General features: G+C 48.3%; 1 protein-coding gene and 1 long non-coding RNA gene across 5 annotated transcripts in view; one reads left to right on the forward strand and one right to left on the reverse strand.

Annotated features, from left to right (window-relative positions):
- SET (SET nuclear proto-oncogene) lies at positions 1 to 11445 on the reverse strand. 3 transcript variants are annotated; one of them, XM_036329450.1, is made up of 8 exons: positions 11273 to 11445; positions 5022 to 5079; positions 4261 to 4403; positions 3792 to 3895; positions 3578 to 3691; positions 2586 to 2756; positions 2356 to 2502; positions 1 to 1781 (listed from the first exon to the last, which is right to left on the reverse strand). In XM_036329450.1, exons 1-8 carry the CDS (start codon positions 11379 to 11381, stop codon positions 1758 to 1760), a joined length of 870 nt encoding a protein of 289 aa, XP_036185343.1. In that variant the 5' UTR covers positions 11382 to 11445; the 3' UTR covers positions 1 to 1757. The 3 variants fall into 3 exon arrangements, with proteins under 3 accessions (XP_036185343.1, XP_036185342.1, XP_036185344.1); XM_036329449.1 differs by lacking the exon at positions 11273 to 11445 and adding an exon at positions 6872 to 7241; XM_036329451.1 differs by lacking the exon at positions 11273 to 11445 and adding an exon at positions 6566 to 6988.
- Positions 10818 to 16815, forward strand: part of LOC118666998 — a 17603-nt gene continuing 11605 nt past the window's right edge. For both annotated transcript variants that reach the window (XR_004971118.1, XR_004971119.1), the window contains exon 1: positions 10818 to 10875. This is a non-coding gene — a long non-coding RNA (uncharacterized LOC118666998). The remainder of the gene's footprint in view (positions 10876 to 16815) is intronic.

Here is a 16815-nt window from a genome sequence, read left to right on the forward strand (position 1 = left end):
AACTCTTTATGTTCCTTTATTGGAGCAAGATTCCTGACCAGTATACAGTGATGTATTTATTCACTAAACAGAGACCTGTGCAGAAATTACATACTATCCATCTAGATAGGTTTTATTACACTTTGCCTATTGATGGAATAGTTCCACTTATAAAATGTTTTATACATCCAATAGCTCTGAATTTGACCAGGCTGTCCATTAATTCATCTCTGAAAAAGTTAACTGGCATTTAATTTCAGCTACTATACTTTACAGCATTAAAAAGCTTAGGCATTAGGTAGCTTCTCATAATGTTGTTCTATGCACAATGGCATCTAGCAAACAGTCCATCATCTCGCCCAGATTCACAGACGGGTCTCATTGGAGAACGGTAAGCTAAATAGCTGGTACTTGAGACAAAAGTACGCCTAACCTGAGTTTCTTAACCACCAATATGGACTTCTTACTCTGCGAGCCTGTCTTCTGGGCCGCCTTTATAGTGCCAACGAAGACACGCCAGCAATAGCCCCGTGTGTAACTCGGCATTAGAGCACCAGGTCTGTCTGGTGGTGGTGGCAGGCACTGTTATTATATCCAGGTAAATATAGACCCATTTTTAAAAATGCCAATTTGATATACAAAACTAAAGGTACAACATACTCAGAACTAAGTTTGAGCAATCTGGTATTCCAAATGATTTGAAAATTTTCAGAAACTGGTAACAAACTGTACTCATGATGTTTCCCAGCTATGGAGACATTAATACACGGATTCAAACCCCTTTACTCAGTCCACATAGCCCTGAGATCCTCCTGCAAAGTGCGTATAAAATATGGAGTTGACCAAGTTTGACAATACGTTATACAAGTCAAACTTGAAATCTGTTGAGAGAAAAGCATCAAATCCTTTGTGTACACATTTAGTTTTATTGTAACAAAGCAACTTGTACACTTTTAACGTTTAAAACTGAGCATTATCTTTCCTTTCCAGTGAAACAAAAAGAAAATTTAAAAATAAACAGAACAAAATTACAATAGAGAAATGTCAATTCCAAATAAGATCCTACAGGTTCTGCTGATTCTCCCATCGAGTGGCAGGGCTCAAGTCATCATTAGGAGAGAATTTTATTTTAAAAGTGTCATCTTAGACTGCAAGGATGTCCGTTAAACATCACAATTAAACATGCCAAAGGAGAAGCCATGTTGTCAAAATGCCCACTTAACCCACCCAAACATCTCAAACCCACCCTTTGTTGACCTTCTATAACCCCCCTTTTTTTAAAATTTTTTTTTCTTTTTTTAAACAAGAGAAAGTAGACAGATACATGTTGGTAAATGCTAACTGTCCATATTCACATAGAGACACAGTGTAATCTCTGAGCCCAATATACAGAGAAAGGAGGAAAAAAGCTAGAATTCTATGCACTACTACACAGGGGCCTAGCCACCTCCAGCTCCCAGCAGAGCTAAGGGAGCAGAAGGTTTTTCTTTTTTCCCACAGAGCACGGTGGTGTTGATTCCATTAAGTTTTTCTTGAGACAGGAAGGGATAAAAATGAATTTGGAACAGAAAGGGGCAAAGATTCTTTTCCCACTGTATTCTGCTCAAGGTACATCCCCCCCAAATAAGGTGAGAACCATGGTGTAAAGGAGAGAAAAGAGACTTCAAAAACAGGGCGACTGAGCACAAGAGGGGGAGAAAAAAGAAAAAGAAAAAAGACTGCAACTTGCTCCCAGGGACTGGAGGAAATTAAAAAAGGTTGGAATCCATCAGTGTTCATTAGTCATCTTCTCCTTCATCTTCCTGTAAGGAGAAACGCAGGCAATTAATCTCTAGGGTTAATTCTAAAGTCATTTCCCAACATTCATATAGGAACCATGATGAGCTCCACAGAACACTATGAAGAATCTAATTTTATAGACCTATATATCACAACCTATGCTCAAATATTAGCTGAATGACCCAGTGATTTTATTCCAGATAAATTAATTTTTCAGCACTAACCAAATCACTAGACATCTTTCAGACCAAATAATCCAAAACACAGTCTGACTGCAAGAATTTTATAGTGAATCTAAAACATGTAAATTTGTTATTTGGGAGATTTCTCCAAATATGACCAGCTGCACTATCCATACCACTTTCATTAAAGTACTGGTTAGGGAAGAACAGGATTGTGTGGTCATAAAACCAACCACAAAAGCAGAACAAGTTAAAAATCACTGATACAATCTCATCAAAATTCCTCCCAATCTTGTACAACAAAATAGCTTATCTCTTCTACAAATCCTCCCATAATTAGTTGAGTCAGTCCCATTTTACAATATATATAACCTCTAAAATAACATGGCTTCAAAGATTATCTTTCTGGACTTACCTCTCCTTCTTCCCCCTCATCATCATCTTCATCTTCTTCACCTTCATCCTCATCCCCTTCTTCATCAATATCTTCCAACCCTTCCTCTTCTTCATCATCATCATCATCTTCTTCTCCTTCCCCTTCTTCATCATCCATGTCAGGAACCTTAAAAAACCAAGTTATGTTAAGAACTCATTTTCAAACAACTAAGACAAGTGAAACCTTGAATAATAGACCACTCAACTCACCAAGTAGTACTGTAATGGATTTGGCCAAATGTCATCTTTGATGACTTCTCCCAACTCATCTGCACCTGCATCAGAATGGTCGGTGAACCAGGTAAAGAAGCTTTCTGGTTCCTCATGCTGTCTCTTCCTGCTGGCTTTATTCTGTGTTTGACTTGAACGTTTCGTCAAATCCTAAATGAAGATGGAAGAAGTTCTGATGTAGGCTCTCTACAAAACCTAAGTCCTCCATAATTCAAACAGCAAGATTTTAACCCAAAGGAGAACAAAAAATGTACATCAATATATTATCAAACTATTATTCTTATTTATGAGAAATTACAAAATATAAAGAGAAAAGGCCCTAGAATTCTAGGTCTAGAAAGATTGTTGTCAAATTTGTATGACAAGGTTTTCCTGAAAAGGTACCATCATTTAACTTTGGCTTTTTCATAAAATTAGTTCCACTTTAACAACCAGTCCAACATAGTGTTATTTAAAAGATATTTACTAATTAAATGTGGGAATAAATGGATTTTGGGAAGTGGCATGCCATTGGAAGAGCTCGATCATAAATTAAGAAACAAACAAAAACTAGTCAATTTCTATAAAAGTTTGCACTGCACAAGTTATGAGAGCTCCAGACTACTGTATTTGACTTAAAGGCACTGTAGTTTTTTGTTTTGTTTTTTAATCCTCATCCTAGGACATGCTGAGAAGAGAGAAGAGAGCAGAGAGAGAAGAGAGCAACCTCTATCCATGGGAGAGAGTGATCGGTTACCTCCCAGACATGCCTGCTGGGGGGTTGAACCTGCAACTCAGGTATATGCCCTGACGGAGAATCCAACCGGCAACCTTTTGGTGCACAGGCCGAAGTTCAACCACCCTGGCCAGATTGGAATTTTTCTTGTATTTTAAGGATTTGCATAACACATTACCAAAGCACGAAGTATTGTTAAATGATTCAACTAAACCAAAATATACAAAATATTTTTGCCAAACAATTTCTCAAATACCTTTCCAGATTTCCATTTGATTTCAGTGGACTTTGAAGATGGATCACCACTCTCGTTCAGATGAAACTCTTTGGAGAGAACTTTATTTTCGAAGTAAGGATTTTCATCAAAATACTACAAGAAATAGAGGATTAGAAATCAATACAAACAGCTCTTCTAACCAAAGATCAAGTTAAAATATCCATAGTAGCAAACAAGAGTTATTGATACTCACAAAATCTATTCTGTAACCTGATTTAATATCTTCAAATTCTGTCACTTCAACTCTTGTCAAATAATGCAGCGCCTCTTCATCCTCTTCCCCAAGCAGCGCAGACACTAGACCAGCCAAGTATAAGCCAAATGAATATTAAACAGACAAGCACTAAGCAACTGAAGTGCTTGTTAAAGCGCTTTAAAATTTTTCCTAATTTAGTGAGCATCTTGGTTTCATAAATCCATTAACTGAAAACCAAATGGCTCAGAGTGTCAGAGCTAGCAACATCATTTTATCAATTAAAGACAAATCCTGAGTTAGAATACAGACTCTTCTGAATAGACAGAAAACATTAATTATAAGCCTCCCCTCTCTGTGTTTCAACCTCTATGTGTAACCAACATGTTGGACCAAGTCCTCAACCAAGGTTCCTCTACTCCTTAACAAGTGGACATCCTACTTTAGTAATGCTCTGCTGATAACATACCTTGTGGATGGTTGACAAATGTTGTTACCCAAAAATTTGGGATTTTGGCGATCAATTCTGACCTCTTCTGAAAAAATGGTTGGCGGAGTTTGTTATATTTCTGTTCTACTTTCAAAATCTCCTCACTGGCTTGTTCATTAAGTCTGAAGCAAATGAAAAGACACGTTGACAATGATGGTATTTGACAAATACAAAAACTGCTGAGACTACAGAATATATACTCTTGTTAGCTTTAGAAAAGGGCAAACTACACATTTATAATAAACCGAATCATCTAGATTTTTGTACCCATATTAAATTCAAGTCAAAACTAAGTTGGCAATTTGATCTGGGTTAGGCACTCAATAATGGGCAGTTCTTTAACTTAGGTGCCCAAACATTTTGGTAACGCTGTACATTTACTTCAATTACTACCAGGCAAACCTCAATTCGGTGTCCCTCAGGCAGATGAAGGGGGGAAAGACTGCTAATCAAGTCAGAACAACACTGATGCAATAAAGCTAAACTGTCAGAAGTCCATGCACTGCAATTCAGACAACTCGCAGCCTTTAAAAGGAGATGCAATCTTTACAAAGTCAATGTACTTTCATCGAAAGCTTTTTGGTGACTACAATCTTTCGCAGAAAAATAACACTAATTTCATGTTTCCGCTATCATAACCATCTCCACTTAGCCAGTGGATAGAGATTTGACCACAGTTTCAAATATCACCATAAGATGCGTTTCAGAAAACGTCTAGAAGAAATTAAGAAAAACCTTACCTGTCTATTTCATTTTGTACTTCATCAATATGTTCAATCGCTTCTTGCTGTTCTTTTTCTGCAAGAAAAAGATGCATAAAACTCAATACTAATTAGAAGCATTTATATTTATCTACCTTTCCTGATATGAGCAGTCTCTGAGTTATATCAATAAAGCTGTAAAAAAAAATACACACACACAAAACTGCCAAGGCATGCCCTCCACGTGTTCATGCAGGTAGCTGACAAATTCAAAGACAATTCACAAATCATGCTATCTGTTAGGTATTCAAAATGCTTGGAGCACTTTTTAGGAGTTACATTACAAAGAGACTAATCGTTAAAGTTTCTGTTAAGAAAGGCAAGGAATACACCTTATTCGGGAATCCCTACGTGTTTATTATTCGTCACATTATATACCTGCAATACACTAACACCAGCTGCTAAGTAAACTATGGGAAGCAACCCACGACATTAAAAACCAGGACCCCGCGCATCCGTCCAACGGCAGCATCGCTCCGAATAGGAAGCCGAAAATACCGCTCAGTCCCCACAACTGCAACACAGACAGGGCCCTGCACACGGACCATCGCATCCCCCCCCCCCACTTCTCCTCTTTAGAAGGCGAACCCCGAGACTCCTGTCCGACCTTCCTCACCCCTCCAGCCCCATTTCAGGCGGGCTGATCTCAGGAGGGCCCAACACTTACAGGGAGTCAAGCATGAAGTCAGAAAACTGGGAGCCCCGGGAGGAAGAAAAGGAGGCGCGCTGCGGGAAAGCTGCCCTTTTGTCGGGCAGAGACGGCAAAACCGATAAACTAAGTGGGCGTGAAGGGCCCCGAGCGCGCGGCTCGTTTCCGGCCACCATCCCGGGTCCGCAGCCCCCCGCCGAGAAGCCCTTCCCCGAGGAGGCGGGAGGCTTTGCAGGAGCCACGGCAGGAACCCCCAGCACCCTGCCCGCCGCGCCAGGTGGCTCAGCGCGCGGCCGCGGCGGGGTGGCCGCCCCACGTGGGGAGCGCCCGGGGCGACAGGAGCATCCTCCCCGGCGGCCGGGGCCCCGCGGGCGGCTGGCCGCGTGCTTCCCCGCGCCCCCACCCCGACACAGCTCGAGGCAGGGGGTCGCGCGGGGGCAGGCCTCCGGGTGGGGGCGCGGGGCCGCCGGCGGCGGGCCGGGCGCAAAGAGGGAGCCGCGCGGAGGCCCGGGCGCGGGGCCGCGTCCGGCCGCACCATGTGGCGGCGGTGGCGGCTGATGGGAGCGAGGCATCATGGCGGAGCACAATAAAGAGAGGCTTCTCGGGAGGGAGGGAGGGGGAGGAGAGCGAGGGAGGGGGGAGAGGAAGGGGGGTCTCCTCCGCCCGCGCCGAACAGGCCGCAGCGCCCCCGCCTCGCAGCGCCGTCCGCCGCCGCGGCGCCACCCCGGCCCCGGCCCCGCGCGCACAAAAAAGGGCGCCGAGGCGCGCGCCGGCCCGTCCGCCCAGCGCCCCCGGGGCCCCACCGGCGGCCTGCGGGCCGGGCGGGCGGCGAAGATGGCGGCGCGGGCCGGCCCCCGCCTCGCCTGCTCCTCACCTGAGGTCTCGTCGGCCCCGTCGTGGTTGGAGTTGAGCTCCTTTTTACTGACTTTGGCCGCCGGCGCCGACATGGTGCTGCTCCGCGGTCGGGGGGGGAGCGGGGAGGGGGAGAGAAGGGAAGGCGAAGGGGGCGGGCAGCGGCTTCCCCTCACGCCACACGCGCGCGGGCGCTCGCTCGGTCCGGCCGCCTCCTCCCGCGCCGCTCGTTCTCCCTCCCCCTGCCTTGCGCGCGCTGCCCTCGCGGCCTGACGACGAGGGAGAGGCTGGGGCAGCGTGCCGGGCCCCGGCCCGGGCTACTGCTTACGGAGGGGAGGCGGCGGCGGGCGGGCCAGCGGCTGGACTCCTTCACTCACGCTCCGCGATCCAGCTCGCTGCTCGTTCTCCCCGAGTCGCCTCCTCCTCCACCTCCTCCTCTCGGCGAGGGGCGGGCGGCAGAGCGCAGGCGCGCCGGGCCCGCGCGCAAGCCCCACCCCCGGCCGGAGTGGCTCGCGCCGCCCGGCCATTGGCTGGGGCGCCGGGACGAGGGGGCGGGGCCTCGGCGAGGAGACACAGGGCCTGGCGAAGAGGCGGGAGGAAGGAACGCGGCGACGTACGGGGCCGGCCCCCCGCGCCGCGCTCCCCTCCCCCGCTTTCCCCTTCTCCAGCCCGACCCGGGACATTTGCGCGCTACGGCGCGCAGCGGCCAGAGGCGGGGCCTTGCCGCGCCGCGCGCAGGCCCCCGGGACGAGCGCATCACGTGGTGGCGAAGCGGCTTCCCTTCTCCGCAGGGCGGAGGGGAGTTCGCAGCCCCCCAGGAGGGCAGGCCTCGTAGTAGCATGGGGACCCAGAAATGCATCCACCCCAGGCTCTGCGCCCCGGGACAAGGCTAGGGCATCCCTCCGTGGGGGAGAGGAGGGAGCGCCTCCATCCTACCTTCCTGACGGGGAAACTGCTATTTTTACTCACTCGGGCTTTGGAAAGCCCTAAGCTGTCCAGTTCACTCACAGGGCCTTTTCCTGGCTTTTAGTGCAAGTTCTGCCCAGCAGGCTGTAGGCCCTTGGGCAAGTCACTTCCCCTCCCAACCTATTTGTTATAAAATGATAAAATGCAAAGAAGGCTGACAAATGGGACGTGGGTCAAAGGTAACATTTAAACAGGGCCGAACTGAAGTAGAAGTCCTCTGAAGACAGGGAAGTGGGTCCTTTTGGAAACCTTACCTAGGGCCAGGTCCTGGCAAAGTGCAGCGTGCACCTCATTAAGGCCACACAACTGACCAATAGAAAGGTGTTACATTCATTTTGCCCTGTCCCAGATGATAGGGCCAACCAACAAAGGCCTGCTTTAGAGGCCAGGTCTTGAACCATTAAGTAGGGCCAAGGCGTTCCTGTTAAAATAATGCTTTCTAGGTAATGCAAATGCACCTCACTCTACTCCTTCCTCCAGGGCCCCTAGACATGGACCTTAAAAAGCTTCCCTGGGCATTTGTAATCAGAATTTGAGATTGGATCATTTGCCTTCCAACAAGCACAGTGTCTTTCTTTATTGCTCAAGATAGTCCGTGGTGAGTGATCAATAAATGTTAAGTAACTGGCATCCCGTCCATGGGTACAGAATACAAATATCTTCTGGGGACTCAAAAACCCAGAAATTCATCTAATCCTTCCCTTCCAAACCTGAATCTCAATCGAGTCCAGCTCCACCCATACCTATCCCAATTGCACAGGTGTAAAGGAAGAAGTATTATTAAATGTTTGACAATCAGATCCCAGAAGAGAAGAAAAAACAAACAAACAAACCCTGATTTGCAGCATTTGCTGATTCTGGTGGTGTATACATACTCTCACTATGGCCAATTTCCTGCCACCATTGTGATGTTACTGAGTTGGAAAGAAATACCAGGCTCCAGATCATTGCATGGATCCTGGACCACGGGCTGTGATAAGCACATGCCTTTTCTCATTCAATCCTCATGACACACAGGCAGGTATCAATATCCTTATTGTACAGATAAATGCAAATTTTTTTATGCAAGTGGCAGAGCCAAGATTCTCACTCAGGCTAGTGGAGAGCAAACGCCTGCTTTTCAACAGAGTTTTTCCATTTGGGGCATGACCCACAGTAGAGGTGCAACTGACATCAAGAACCCGGTGCACAAATACACACAAAACAATGCTTTCCCCTTACTAAGTGTGATGTGGCCCTTAGTCTTCTATTTTCTTTCTTTAGATCAGGGTGCATGCCACTGAAATGATTGCATGACCTACAAATAGGATGAAACATCCTGAAAAACACGGTGCCGAGGGTTGCAGCTACACACAGCATGTTCAAAGGTAGGTACCAGTGACCCACAGCATCCCCTCCGTGGCCGATCTACCTGTTTCCCAGGCATCTGCAGAGGCTCCACAGAGCCTTCAACAACCCCAGCCCTTCGGAGCACCCCGCTCCTCCTCCAGACCTTTCGCACTGCACTCCAGATGCACGCGAAGCTGAAATATGTATAATTTTGTTAACCAGCGTCACCCAAAATTCAATAAAAAGGAAAAAAAAATTTAAATGAATGCAAGATCACACACGAGGAAGTGAAAGAGAAAGAAAAACGGCAAAAGTTCCAGTAAATAAGGGAGTGGCATTGGACACACCAAGAGATAATTCATCCACTGTGCCCTCTTCCCGGCTCCAACACACTCCTGGGCCTCACTCAGAACTCCGCCCTCTCCTCTCCTTCCCAGTTTCTTTGAAGGAGAAGCCCGTGGCTTAAGTATTGGAACAGAGAGATGTTGGTGTCCCAGGATGAAGAGGAAACCCAACACATAAACACCCACTTCTGAGCCTCCTCTTTCTGAGCTCCACAATGGGGTTATTACCCACCGAGTGCTGCCGTTGTGAGGGCTGACGGGCAGAGAAGTGCTTCGCAGCACAGTGCCTGGCAGATCAGTGCCCAGTGAATGGCATGAGCTGTCCTCTGGGTTTGGATGACTGCGGTGCACCTCCTGGTCCGGTGAATTCTCAGATGCTAAGCGGGAGGAGACCGGGAGCCCTCGTCTACACTGTGCTGCTCACAAGTAGGAAGGAGTTTACCCACCTCAAGAGCCCAGAGTCTGTGCCAATCAGAGTCCTAAGTGGCTTACTTCTATTTAAGCCACCTCACAACAAGCCTCAGAACTGGGTAAATGTTGAGCCCATGTCACTTGCCCAACAAGGTCACAGCCAGATAAAGCCAGGTTCCAAACCCTGGCCTTCAGCTTTGCCACCCTGGGCAGGAGGCTTGCCATGTCCCCCAGCACATCCCTAGGAACACTTGGATGAGGACTCTGGCTCCTTCCACCTCAGCCAAGTCTGCAAATTAGGAAGATTCAGACCCCCTAGCCCCAGCCCCTCCCCACTGAGCCTGCGGTCAGGTTTTCCTAGGACAATGCCATCCTGCCTTCCACCTATCCAAACCCATCCCCCATGAAGGCCCCACCGCATCCCTGCTCTAGCAGGGAGGCCTAATCACCAGAACAATCCACTTTGTGCCCAGCTCCAAGCTGTGTGTCTGCAAAACGCAGCCCTCACCTCCAAGTTAAGGGTTAATGGGGCGAGGGGCAGACATGAAACCCACAATCACAAAATACTGATGTAAGGGCCACGCTGGGGTGACCCCGGGAGCTGCAAGGGCAAAAGGGAACTCCTAGCCCTGGCCGGTTTGGCTCAGTGGATAGAGCGTCGCCTTCGGGCTGAAGGTCCCAGGTTCCATTCAGGTCAAGGGCACATGCCTGGGTTGCGGGCTTCATCCCCAGTGGGGGGCGTGCAGGAGGCAGCCAATCAATGATTCTCCCTCATCATTGATGTTTCTATCTCTCTCTCCCTCTTCCTTCCTCTCTGAAATCAATAAAAAATACGTTTTTTTAAAAAAAAGGAAACTCCTAGCCGGGCAGCCGCAGCTCAAAGGAGACTGTGTGCGGATAAGAAGTGACTTTTCCGCAGAGAGCTGGGCAACAAGGAGACTCGCACAGGTAAGGAGAGGTAAGAAGTGGGGGTCAGGGTCCCAGGGAGAGAGCAGAGCCCCAAGAGGTGAACAGAGGTACACGGTGCTGGAGGGGGCAAGCACCTGGAGAGGGCGGGGGTGGGGGGTGGGGGTTGGGACCCGAGGGGCGGGGCCCTGGAAATCTCAGTCTACACCTCGGGGCAATGGGAAAGCAAGAGGAAGGGTTTTAAGCCGGGGAGTCACGTGATTGGCTTTGCGCGGCTGGAAGGGAGGAGGAAGCTGGAAGGGAGGAGGTAACCGGAATGTGGGCCGGCGGCGGCCGAGCAGGGAAGCGAGGTGGAGGGATATGCGAGGCTTTGGAGGTAGGACCACCCGGACACGCAAGGATCCCGCGGCTGTGGCGGGTGAGAGAGAGCAAAGAGTCACCCGAGTCTCCCCCAGCCTCAGGTTGGCGGGCGGTGGTACGGACCGAGGCAGGGGATCCCGGAAGCCCGCGGGCTGGGAGACGAGCTGGGAGTAGGTGCTGGCGTGGGGTGGGGGCAGGGACGAGCTCCCACGTGCTCGGGGTCTCCCAGCTTCCCCCTTCGGCTCTTTCTCCGTGGAAGCCTAATCCACGCGACCCTGTGCCTGCAATCCCGCCAGGGGAACCCGGGATCACAGCTCAGCCGATGGAAGGAGGCGAGGCGGGGGGAGAAAATCACTTAGAAGTCGGTCTCCGCACACCCTTCCCTCCCCAGCGACCGCGGCGCGGGCACCTACCTCCCTTCGGCACGTCCGGAGGGGCCGGCCTCTTCTCCGGCTTGGGGGCTGGAGGCACTTTGGGTTTCTTCGCTGGCGGCGGGAGCGAGGACTGGCGTTTGGGGGCCATGCCGCGCGGGAGGTCCGAGGAGCCGATGGCAGGGAAGCGGCGGGGCTGGAAGGCGCGCTGAGACTGGGACCGCCCAGGTGCGGGAGGTTTAAATCGGCCCCGGAGCCGCCCTGCCCGGAGGAGCTATTTACATGACAGTAGCGCACACACCTCTCTCCCCTCCCCCAGCCTCATCCCTTTCTCCCACCCGCCAATCAAGACCAACTTCTTTGAGTCCTCCCAGCACTTCTCCGGGGCCTCCCGGCCGGAGGGGCGGGGGCGGGGGGCGAGCTTCCTCCGGGAAGCCGGCTGTGCGCTCTAGGGCCTCCGCGGCTGGACCTGCGACGCCCGCAGCCCACCCCCCCTCCCCTCGGAAAGCCCCTCAGCAGGCGGTGCTGACACCTTCTCTTCTTCTTTCTCCCTTTGGCCTCCAGAAAACTTAAATGTGACCTGGCCTCCCCGCAGCCTGGAATGCTCCCCAGTCCTTCCCTCCCACTCCCACCCGCTCCAGGTCTGGCTGACTCCTGCCCCACCTCCAGGTCTCAGCCCGAGGAAGACGTGAATATTGAAATGAAGGATTCCCAACCAAGAATTGCAAAGAGGGAGAAGCGGGTACCCTGGCGAACAGCCATTCACTCTTCACTCTTTTCAGAAAAGGAGAGAAGGGTTAGGGGTTCAAAGAAGCTCTTGAAGGCTTGGGAGTCACAAACCCCAATGCCTTCGGGGCCCTGTCGGGCAGTAACGTGGGTGGAAGGCAGGCGAGTGGAATGCCCAGTAGTTAGTGGAGGTAGGTGGGCGCCATCACCGGGGATCTGCCAGCGCCACCAGAGCGGAAGTCTGTGCTGACTTACTGGTCACCCAGCAGTTCTGCTCCGGGCCATCCCCCCAACAGAAATGCATACCGCTGAGCACCAATGCAGGGCCGGGCAAGAGTCGGTATACAGTTGCTCCTAAGGAAAAAATAATACATATGGAAAATAATTCAAGGATAAACTGTTGAGCCAAACCACTAGCCGGTTTGGCTCAGTGGATAGAGCATCGGCCTGCGGACTGAAGGGTCCCAGGTTCGATTCCAGTCAAGGACACATGCCTGGTTGTGGGCTCGATCCCCAGTAGGGGGTGTGCAGGAGGCAGCCGATCAATGATTCTCTATCATCATTGATGTTTGTTTGTTTGTTTGTTTGTTTGTTTTCTTAATATATTTTTATTGATTTCAGGGAGGAAGGGAGAGGGAGAGAGAGATAGAAACATCAATCAATCCCTGGTCAGGGCACATACAAGAATCAACCAATGAATGCATAAATAAGTGGAACAATAAATTGATGTCTCTCTCTCTCTCTCTCTCTCTCTCGCTCGCTCGCTCTCAAATCAATCCATAAATTTTTAAAAAAGAAAAAACATACTTTGTGGATTAAATGAAATATGTGATCAGGCTACTTTTTTAAAATATATTTTTATTGATTTCAGAGATGGAGAGAGAGAGATAGAAAACTCAATGATGAGAGAGAATCATTCATCTGCTGCCTCCTGCACACCCCACACTGGGGATCGAGCCTGCAACTCTGTGCCTTGGACTGGAATAGAACCTTCAGTCCACAGGTCAGTGCTCTATCCACTAAGCCAATCTGGTGAGGGCCCACTTTCTTTTCTTAAAACTTTTTTTTTCTTTCTTTTTTTATTTTTTATTTTTATTTTTTTTATTAGTTAAGGTATTACAAATGTGTCCTCATCCTCCCCATTAACCCCCAACCTCCCCCCCCCCTTTTTTTTAATTTCAGAGAGGAAGGGAGAGGGAGCGAGAAATAGAAACATCAGTGATGGAGAGAGAATCATTGATCGTCCTGGGCATGCGCCCTGACTGGGAATCGAACCTCCTGGTTCATAGGTCCACATTCAACCATTGAACCACGCTGGTCGGGCTGGTCAGGCCTACGGTCCATGAGTTTGCAACATCTGAGTTAATACAGTGATTTTCCTTTTTTTTTTCTTCTTCTTCTTCCCATCAGTTACCCTCTTAACAAAATAAATCTCAGCCAGGGCAATGTAGCTCAGCGTTTGAGTGTCAACCCATTTATCAAGATATGAAGAGGTTCCGGGTTCGATTCCTGGTCAGGGCACATGCCTGGGTTTTGGGCTTGATCCCCAGCAGGGCATGCAGGAGGCAGCCCCCATCAATGTTGATGCATCGATGTTTCTCTCTCTCTCTCTCTCTCTCTCTCTCTCTCTCTCTCTCTCTCTCTCCCTCTCTCCCTCTTCCTTCCTCTCTCTCTCTCAAAAAAAATCAATTAAAATAAATAAATAAATACATCTCAGGTATAAGTCAGTGATGTCAATACCGGTAAAAAGCTGAGGTCTCTGGTGGAAGACCCCCACCATGACCTCTCGCTCCCCTCCATCCCTCCCTTTGTCAGCTTCAGAGCAACTTTGGGCTCCTTCTAAGACATTTTGAAAGTCACAGTGTCTTGGTTTTTACAGGTGGGCAAGCTGAGACCTGAGAGAAGAAGTGGTTTGCCTCAGGTCATGAGGGAAATAACTGGGTTAGAGCTGGAACCAGGACCACGGGATCACTTTCTCACAGGGATGACCAGCCTCAGTCTCAGTGTTTACATCTGTAAAATGGGTGGTAATAACACCTGCCTCTTTGTTTTAGAATTTTCAATTTGAGAACAAAAGGGTCATCTTTTCCCTGTTTTCACCCCAGAGATTACCCAAAAACAGTATGGAAAACAAAAATGAAAATTCTCTTAATGAAACTGGCCGTTAGCCAAACCCCAAACCACAGAATGAATTGGTGACTGGATGGCCAGTGAGAAGGAACAGGAACCCTGGCTGCTGTGCTCAGTGGTTAGAGCATAGGCCTTGCACTGAAGGGTCATGGGTTTGATTCCTGGTCAAGGGCACTTACCTTGGTTGGAGATTTGATCCCGGGCCCCAGTCGGGCATGTGTGGGAGGCAGCCAATTGATGTGTCTCTCTCACATCAATTGATGCCTCTCTCTCTCTCTCTCTCTCTCTCTCCCCCCTGCCTTCCACGCTCTCTAAAAAAATAAAATAAAAATAAATCAATGAAAAATATCCTCAGGTGAGGATTAACAAAAAAAGAGAAAAGGAACAGGGTGTGTGTAGGAAGAGAGTTCTGGGAGTATCCTGGGAGTATCCGTAACCGACACTCTGGAAGCAGAGCAACAAACCCAAACCCCAGGCCGGAGCATGTGTTCTGACAGGATGCTGCACCAGGCTGCGTAGTTCCTGGAAACAAAGGAGCTAAATGAGCCCAGAGGAGCTTCAAAAAGCAAATACAAATTAGAGGTATCTCAAAACACCCCCCCCCCTTTTTTTTTACCCACCAGCTTGAGGTTCAGAAATTTGGAAACACTCTACCTGGGAAAGGGTTTGAGGAGAGGCCCCTACAGCTTAAATGGATACAGCCTCCTGCAGCTTTAAATGGGTATAATCTGGTTGGGGCAATCTATCTTCTCTATCTATAAAAGCCTCATATGCAGTGTCCCCTCAGGAGTTCCACCAGGAGAGTTCGCTCGCTCGCTATGACGTGCGCTGACCACCAGGGGCTGGCGCCAAACAAAGGAAGGCCCTGACTGGCAGATGGAAGGCCCTGATCAGCCCTGATCGGCCCTGATCGCTGGCCAGGCCTAAGGACCCTACCCGTGCACGGATTTTGTGCACCGGACCTCTAGTTTGGCTATAATAATATATATCAAAACTAGAAAAACACGCCCTGTCTGATTTGGCTCAGTGGATGGAGTGTCGGCCTGCCAACTGAAGGGTCCCAGGTTCGATTCCAGTCAAGGGCATGTACCTTGGTTGCGGGCACATCCCCAGTAGGGGGCGTACAGCACAGAGGAGCCACTAGAACAGTGATGGCGAACCTTTTGAGCTCGGCGGAACAACAAATCTCTTTCTCTCTCTCTCTCCAATGAAATTTTTTTTTAAATGGGGATTATCGCACAAAGCTGGTTTTTTAGTCTAAGTTTTTACATTAACAAATTTCCTTCAACATCTTTTCATGCTGTTAGATATTCTCCCATGACATTTTCCATTGCTGCTGTTTTCTGTTGGATAAATGTGTTATCATTTATTTATACTAAACCTCGACAATGGCAATTTAAGGTTTTCCTACTATCTTGACCTAAGCAACATTGCGAGGACCATCCTAGCAACTAAATCTTGGCACTCAGAGGTGGTGATTTTCTTAGAATACATTTCTTAGGATACAATCAATGAGCTGCAATTGTTGAGTGAAAAACTCTGTAAAGTGATAGGGGTTTTGAAGATGTTGCCCAGTAGTTCAGGCCCCCTCCTGCAGTGTTTGTGACACTTCACCGAACCCAGCTTCATTCCGAAACTTCCTACGTGGTGGGTGGAAAACGTTATCTTGGAGTTGGTTACTCAGAGATAAAACAGTTTTTCCTATGCTTCTCCACTGACGGAATTTATTCTCTTGTAAATTGCCCACTTGTGTCAACTTACCCAATTTATTATGGAGATGTTGCTCTTTTCTTTGTCAGTTTACAAGTGTATTTTACATATCGAGCGTATAGCATTCTCTCTTCTATATTGCAGAATATTTTCCCCTAGGTTGTTATTTGTTTCTCATCGTCTTTTAAGTGAGATTTTAATTTTTGGGGAGACTCACTTAGGTTTGGTTTTGTTTTTAATGTAATCAAGACTCTTGATTTTTTGTAAAAAAAAAAAAAAATGGGGGGGGACTCTCTCCCCCTCCCCACGTAGGAGTCTGTGCTTGTTTCTCAATAAATTTCCATCTTTTGCTATAAAAAAAAAAAATTTTGTTGGTGATTCTTAGAACTCCTTCAGCCCAAGATGATGTAAATTAATCACCTGTGTTTTCTTCTAAATCAGTATATCTTCCTTTTTAATATCACAAGTTGTGACCTATCTGAATTCATCTGGAGTATGATGTGGAGCAGGGATATAATTAGACTTTTTTCCAAAAGTGGGGGGGCCTGCAGGTGGCAGCCTATCCATGTTTCTCTCTCATGGATGTCTCTTTCTCTCTCTCTCCCTTTCTCTCTCTATAAAACAAAATAAATGAATACATATATTTTTTGAAAAAGTGATCACAAATGTCAGTGTGGGTGGAACATGAACCATCTCTCATTAAATAACTGGGGTTCATAAGGTTTAATTTTACCCAAGTAACTTTGCACATCACATGTTTTCTTCAATAAAACTGGTGCTACAGCCCTGACTGGTTTGGCTCAGTGGATAGAGCGTCGGCCTGCGGACTGAAGGGTCCCAGATTTGATTCCAATCAAGGGCATGTACCTTGGTTGCAGGCACATCCCCAGTAGGGTGTGTGCAGGAGGCAGCTGATCAATGTTTCTCTCTCATCAATGTTTCTCTCTATTCCTCTCTGTAAAAAATCAATAAAATATATTAAAAATAACATACACAAAAAGAACTGGTGCTACAATTCC

Source organism: Myotis myotis, unplaced genomic scaffold, assembly GCF_014108235.1.
Source record: "Myotis myotis isolate mMyoMyo1 unplaced genomic scaffold, mMyoMyo1.p scaffold_m19_p_12, whole genome shotgun sequence".
Lineage (NCBI taxonomy): Eukaryota > Metazoa > Chordata > Mammalia > Chiroptera > Vespertilionidae > Myotis > Myotis myotis.

Bases quoted from the DNA above. Each gene is read 5' to 3' on its own strand.
- SET (XM_036329449.1), bottom strand. From the start codon at position 7,226: ATGTCCCGGGTCGGGCTGGAGAAGGGGAAAGCGGGGGAGGGGAGCGCG. The intron at 5,080-6,871 runs GTAAGCAGTAGC...TTTTTCTTGCAG, and splicing joins CCCGCCGCCGCCTCCCCTCC to AAAAAGAACAGCAAGAAGCG. The intron at 4,404-5,021 runs GTAAGGTTTTTC...CATTTGCTTCAG, and splicing joins GTACAAAATGAAATAGACAG to ACTTAATGAACAAGCCAGTG.